Source organism: Astyanax mexicanus, chromosome 14 (assembly GCF_023375975.1).
Source record: "Astyanax mexicanus isolate ESR-SI-001 chromosome 14, AstMex3_surface, whole genome shotgun sequence".
Lineage (NCBI taxonomy): Eukaryota > Metazoa > Chordata > Actinopteri > Characiformes > Acestrorhamphidae > Astyanax > Astyanax mexicanus.
The window spans coordinates 34,107,601-34,114,871 of NC_064421.1; the positions used below are offsets into that span (position 1 = coordinate 34,107,601).

At 38.5% G+C, this 7,271-nt stretch overlaps 1 protein-coding gene across 1 annotated transcript; it reads left to right on the plus strand.

Moving 5' to 3' along the window:
- The first annotated feature begins 211 nt into the window (after positions 1–211).
- On the plus strand, positions 212–3,994 carry fgfbp3 (fibroblast growth factor binding protein 3). Its single transcript, XM_007238107.4, has 2 exons — positions 212–382; positions 2,209–3,994. The coding sequence occupies exons 1-2, from the start codon at positions 227–229 to the stop codon at positions 2,986–2,988; spliced, it is 936 nt and encodes a 311-aa protein (XP_007238169.3). The 5' UTR covers positions 212–226; the 3' UTR covers positions 2,989–3,994.
- The last annotated feature ends 3,277 nt before the right edge of the window (positions 3,995–7,271 follow it).

Below are 7,271 nucleotides of genomic sequence, written 5' to 3' on the forward strand. Positions count from 1 at the left end.
GATTTAACCTAACCTAATTCGCCTGCAGTTTAAGAGAAGACAGAAGCCTGCAAGGAGGGAGGCTGGGCAAGGGTGGTGGGTGAGGGATTGGGAGGTGGTGGGGGCATGTGTGCAAGAAGAGAAATGGAGAGAAAGCAAGAGAAAGGGAAGGAGGGAGGGGTGTCAGTTTGTTTTCAGACTACAAGGGAGGGGCCCAGCTCTGGGAGGTTTTTTGGCCGTGCTATTGATGCCCTCCAAACCCCCACCAGCCCCCCCTTCTCCTTCCCTCTTCTTTCTTTATCCCTTGCACCCATCCTTTCTTTTCTGCCTTGCCCCCTGGTTCCTTATCCTCCTCTTCAGACCCTTCCCCTCTTGCAGTCCTGAAGGAAGACTTCTCTACTTGGTAAGTAAAAGACAAGCAGGTAAAGCATGAATAAAAGCTAACATCTAACATATTACATCTAACTAAACTAACCATGTAGCATGTCAAGGCATTGATGGAAGGTTGGAGGACGGATGTGTGTTTTAAGCTAGTAGTAAATTGTTGTTCGTGGTGGGCTCTGTCCATGGGGGGGCTCGTGTTTTGCTCTCTCAGCTTCAACTGACTGAATGCAAGCGTTCACGCTCCTGAATACACACGGCTTGTGTAAGGATGATTCTCTTTATTTCATGTTTGTTGTGAAATATTTCCATTTTGGCAACTTTTAAGATGGAATTATTTTGGTGAACGAAAACAGCGCACAATTAATTTAGCCTTCTTGCAGTATTTCGCTGTCTCTTTTTTATGAAAAACAGAATCTAAGGACAAAAAACTCAAATACAAAACTACTTACTTCCTTCGCTTCCATCACATTATATTTTTAAAAGGAAACTTTTAATCCTAAACTGTGTTTATTCTTCAAAAAAAAAGAGAAATACCACAAAGGGTTCTCTGTGAACCAAGACTGAAAAAGAGATGCAGAGTGTGAAGAACTGTGTCAAGGTTTAAAGAAATTTCACACAATGAAAGGTTGTTTACCAATTTAATGGCTGTCCCAACAACTTTAAACTGTTCTCCAAAAATCCGTCCTTTGAATGGCTTTTTTTTTGAGATTCCACAAAAGTGGTTCCTCAGCTAAAAGAGAACATTATAAGAAAGTTTACCAACATTTTTTAAAAAAGGCTTTAGGAACGTTCTCAAACCGTGCAACGTAATAATGTTATTAAAACGTTTCTCACATAACGTTTCCAGCTAAATGAATGTTAACATTATGGAAACCTTAAAAGTAACATTCCTAAAACAAAAAAATTAAACAATTGACACAAGTGATGTTGCAGTAGCGTAGCCAGAACGCTTAAAAACATAAAATAAAAACATTTTTCAGAACATCCTGAAAACATCACGGATTAAACATTCTTAGAATTCTTAGAATTTCTCTTGTTATATATTTTAGAACCTCTACAGGAGATTTTTTACTTGTATCTGAAGAGAGAATCTTTCTAACCAGGCTGAGAACCATTAGAACATCCAAATGGTTCTTTGAGAGCTCTTTAAGTTATTTTAATGGTACAAGTGTTTGTGTCATTGCACCATACAAATAAAAAAGTACTTTCTTGGCGAGGGTATTAAAAAGGCTTAAGAATTAGTGGCATTGAAAATCAAAACAGATCTTCAGGATCTTCCAGGTGCATAGGGAAAAAATAGGGAGCCTCTAAGGGGGAACCAGCTTGAGAAGCTCTGGTGTAAAGATCCTTTTCTTGCCTTTATTTTATTTTAAGTTTATCTAATTCATTAAATATATTTCATGTCGACAAAAAATAGTTTTTTAATTTTTCGTTTTGGGAATGTTACTTTAGCGTTTCCATAATATTCATCTAGCTGGGAAAGGTTTAAAAGAAACGGTCTAGTAACGTTTCGATGCACACTATTATTATTATGAACATTCCTGTAACATGTCTTTGTATCATTAAAGGCAAACCTGAAACATGTAACTTTTACAAAACGTTGCTAAACGTTTTATAAAATGTTCAGGTTATTGTTTGTGGTGATCTATGGGAACTATGAGCTACAGATTCGCCAGTCAACACTGGAATATTCCAGTCTGGAAGTGCCATAGTAGTCCCCTGGTAGTCAAGAAAGGCTTGTTTTTTTAAGTGCACACTTAAATTTGCCTGTTTGTTGTTGTTGTTTACTGTTGACCGTTTCTTTTTTATAATCAAGCCCAACTAACAATCCCTTCTCTCCCTCAGCAAGTGGTCCGACTCCAGTCTCACAGTCCACACAGACCTCCTTTGGATCCCTGTACAGATGCTCATCCTGCCGTAAGGGAATTAAGGATATTTTCTTTCCTCTTTCTCCTCCTGCACCCATCCTCAACCATGCGTCGTCCACCCAACCCTCTCTTCCTCCTCCTCCTCCTCCTCCTCTTGCCCTGCCTAGAGGCAGCAAAGAAGAAAGGCAAGCCGAAGGGTGACGGCGAGAGCCTGCCTTCTGGGGAACTGAGCACCAAGGAGGGTCACCGCTGCACCTGGGAGGTGCAAGAAGGCCGCAACAACAACATCCAGCTCCAGCTCAGCTGCATCATCCCTGGTGAGAAGGAAGAGGGCGAGTGGTCCAAGCCCTCGTACACCTGCCAGCTCTCGGGCAAACCTCAGGAGTGCCCTGCCTTCGTGGCCAAGCCAGCGCAGTACTGGAAGCAAGTGGTGGGGAAGCTGAAGAAGCGCTCCAACGCCTGCGAGGGCGAGAAGGTGCTTAAGACTCGCCTGTGCAAGAAGGCGCCGGCCGCCGCCCACATGAAGATGGTCGAGCGGAAGGGAGACGGCCAGAATGAAGGGGGGAAGAAGAAAGGGGCAGGAAACAAGGAGGGGGAGAAGGAGAAGCAGCCCAGGGAGGAGACGAGGGAGGAGGAGCCAATGCTGGGAGACAGCGACAGCTATGGTATGGCGGCGGACGCGGACGTAGCTGAAAGCTACTGCGGAGAGGGCTGGAATTCCGTTTGTCGCTTCTTCTCCAAGCTTCTAGATGGCTGAAGACCTTTCAGGAATTGTCGCTGTCTTAAGAAAACAACGTAACTTTTTATTTGTTTTTTATTTATTTTGTTTTTTTATGTATTAATTACAAATGTCCTGCAAACATTTTGTGGACAATGAAAAGACTAACAGAAACTTTAGATTCGAGTTACACTGAAGGACCCTTATCCTACACTTTTCTTTCTTTAATGTCCTGTCTACAATTTGTTTATAATGTTTCTTGAGCACCAAAAGCAGTCAAAAATTACGCTCCTAAATTTCTAATCTGTGTTTTTCCATTAGTCAGTGCATTTTTGACTGAATTTACTGCACCTGTACTGTACTGTGACTATTCACTATTCATTTGAAACATCTGGTCGTTTGGCATTTATGCAGAGGAGTAAAAACAGCAAAGTTTACTAACCTTTTTTGCAGGATTTGGGCCCTTTAATGTTAAGAATAGTTGTTCTCTTCTCCTGTGTTTTCTTAGGACAGCGACGAAATCAGCAATAAAATCATCAAAAGAGTGAAGAAGAGGTAGAATAATTTGGAATGGACGAAGAGAAAAAAAAAACAGACAAATAAATTAGAGATAACGATATCGAGTACTATCAAGGATGTCAGTTCCTGTAATCTAATTCGTCCTGTGTAAAGTTCTTAACTCATTTTCCAGGTAATTAGCCTAATGTTGCAGTTGATGAAGCACAGAATGAAAGATGTTCAGAAGGTAGTAAATAAATAGTAGAGACACTGTAAAAAATTCTTACAAACTTACAAAAGTTTGAATAATTTTTTTTTTTATTAAAGTTGACTGAGCAGAAGCTCTTAATAATGTCTGAGCAACAAAAATCGTTTTACGACAAGTCAGCAAGAAAAAATTTGTGGAAATGTGGTACCTAGTTTTTTTGTTGTTATTTGTTTGTTTTGCAAAATCAAGAGATTTTTACAGTGTTTGACCAAGTAACTAGGTTTGTCTAATGCTTTGTACATCTTTTATAGACCTGAATAAACTTACTATTTGTATTTACAGGATGTCAGATTCTTTTCAAGCGTTTAATGTATACATTGGATTGTGTATGTTTCCATCATGCCATTTAAAAAGCAGTTAGTAGCAGATCTACCAGTACGTTAACCATGTTTCAAGGCATTTGAGGGCCTCAATCAAAATGGACCAAACCCCAAAACCTACAATGACCATTGCAGAGACCCACCCAGACTTTATATTAATACAATATTTTTTATGGTGAAAACACTGCTTACATATGTTGCATATACTGCACACATAGTAATGTTACCATTATCTTTTATTCCTCTTCCTTTAATTTTCTTTCTTTTCTGGCTTTCTGATGGATAACTCCACTTCATGATTGTTATATATTTTGGCAGCTGCAGGAATCACCAACCTGGTAATTGATTGGTTTGCTTGTCTTGTTGCAATGGGCCTACCATTTACAGCAGGTCCTTTATGTCTTGTAAGTTTTGTTCTGTAGTTATTACTGGAAGCAGTAGAAAGTTCTCAGAGTAAAGGCAGAACGGGAGCAGTGAGGTCTTCTTATAAGATCAGCTTGATCTCTTGATTCACTCAATGATGAGCACTCTGGCTTTGGTGATAGTGTGGGTTTGGAATGATTCCTAACATTATTATAATAGTAACAAGTAACGATGCAGCACATAAAAAAGTATTTTTCTTAACTGTTTTATTTTTTTGTTTTAATTTTCTTCCATTTTCTCCTAATTAAGCTCGACCCACCTATTTAGCTTTTAGTCTGCTGTATATCCCAATCACAGGTGATGCCACAACACAAGGACGGTGAAGACTCGTACATGCCTCCTCCGATAAATGTGAAGTCATGCCAACTGCTGCTGATGCAGCATTACCGATTAGCCAGCGTGCATGGAGGAAAGCGCAGCGACTCAGTTCCGATACATTAGCTCACAGACCAAGGCAAATTGTGCTCTGTCAGCTGATGGCAAGCTGCATGACCGGGATTTGAACCAGCAATCTCCCGATCATAGTGGCAGCACTTTAGACGGCTGTACCACTCAGTGCCGTAGTAAAAGTGTTAAACTCATCCAAAATATGTAGTGAAGTAAAAGTGGAAGTAGGAGGGAAAAAAATACTCCAATAGATACAGATACAGTATTTTAGTACTTAACTACAGTAGTGAAGTAAAAATAATACTCCAGTAGATACAGATACAGCATTTCAGTACTTAACTACAGTAGTGAAGTAAAAATAATACTCCAGCAGATACAGATTCAGCCTTTTAGTACTTAACTACAGTAGTGAAGTAAATATAATACTCCAGTAGATACAGATACAGCATTTCAGTACTTAACTACAGTAGTGAAGTACGGTACTTTTACTTACATATCTTCTTCCTATACATATCTCTGGAATTGACTTAAAGAAGCCACTAAAATTACTTTGACTTTTTTTTTCTATTTACAGCTTCCATTCAAATTTTACATTTAACAACAAAAAATATGTTTAGTAATTGGAATAAATAAATGAATAAAGTTCGGCCTCTGACTTTTTATCAGGGCTGTACAATTGCTTTTAAACTTGTCCTTTCTTAAGCAATCAAGCCAAATGTTTAGTAGTTTATAAGACCTTGGTTAAGGACAGCTCTGCCATTTAGATTCATTTGAGTAGAAAAATGTCATTTTAGCAAAATCGGCAGATGTTTGTAAAGCCATTAGACTGTTCTGACGTGGTCACATCCAGAAAAATTATAAATAAATAAATAAAAACAGCCTCCACCGACCTTCAGCAAATACATCAGCAACACACAGGCCAGTACATGCTAATAAAGGATTATTATGGATTGGATTGTGGAGGATGTAGACAGAACACTAAATTATTTAGAATTGGGTACACAATCATTGCATGCGTGTGTATGGACATGAAATAAAGTTCTTTTGAGGCAACAGTGAAAGCTAGCTCTATTAATCAGCAAAAACATCAATAGCAGATTCTTTGTGGAATTCCTTCTTTAATGAAAAATCCACAGTTCAGAAAACTGGAATTCACACATACACACACACAGTAATCAATGATTAATAAAGCCTTGAGACTCTTCTGATGACTGTTTTTTTTTATACATTTTCTTATTTTACAATGTAAGCCTGGATACATAAGCAATTTGAGGCTATTGGTTGTCTATTTATTAAGTTATGTTTACAGGAAACGTTAATGCCAAATTGTTTACTATCATTCTCTTTTAAATGTTATGGTCAGGTGAATAAAAAAAAAATGTATTTAATTTTCTTTTTGATATCATTTAAGCACAGAGGACAGGCAGTTGACCTATATGATTTACCTAAGGAAGCCTGGGGAGAATCACTACACACTGATGGTGAGTGTCAAAAACAGGACAAAAAGGACAAACCCAGTAAAGCTAATAGAAAAGAACTTCAACAAGTGCTGAGAATAATGACCCACAACCCAAATAATAATAGCTGCTCTGTGGTGGTCTCTCCTCTGGGGGGCGTGAGTACTGAAGAACATGGTGATAGGTGGATAATACAGTATGTAGCTGTAGTGCAGCGTTACACGAGAGTTTCAGTTTAGTTCTCCAGCAGTATTAGCATTAGGTGCTAGCTTGTTTGCCTTTTAGAGGTGAGTATTATCTGCCTGTAGCCTGTTGCTAAACCCGGTTAGCACTGCTGGAGCAGTATTAGCATTACCCGCTAACTGCGCTGTAGCTCTTTCGCTGTTCAGAGGTGAGTATATTGGAGTGTACTCTGCGTGTTTACCGTGTTAAAACAAGGTAAATGTGACGGGATTAAGGGATTAAGGTTGTGGGAGCGAAAAAAGTGAGTAAAAAACACCCTAAATATGTTACAAATGAACAACTTATGTTGCTTTTTAAGTAGGCCGTCACTTTTTTTATAATAACTTTATTTTTACGTGAATTACATAAATTAGTTTTTTTGTTTGGTCACCCTAGCTTACTAGAACTCTTAGCGTTCCTCAGTGTAGCGCTGTTGGTGGCATTAGCCGCTAACCATGGCTAGTGCTAGTGGTTAGCTGCTAATGATAATATAATGATAATTAGCTGCTAATGATAACAATGATGAAATCTAAGCTTACTGTAAATAAACGGAAGCATTTTACTCACAAAAATAAACAGTTTTCAGGAGAGAAATCTGTGTAGATTAATATTTTATCAGTGGTGTGCAGAGAGGCCCTTCCATTTCTTTAGAGAAGGGGTGACAATAAATGCGTGTAAATAATGACATACTTTTTTAATCAGGAAATATATCGCAGCTATTGTAAGTGTAAATTAACTAAAATAAAA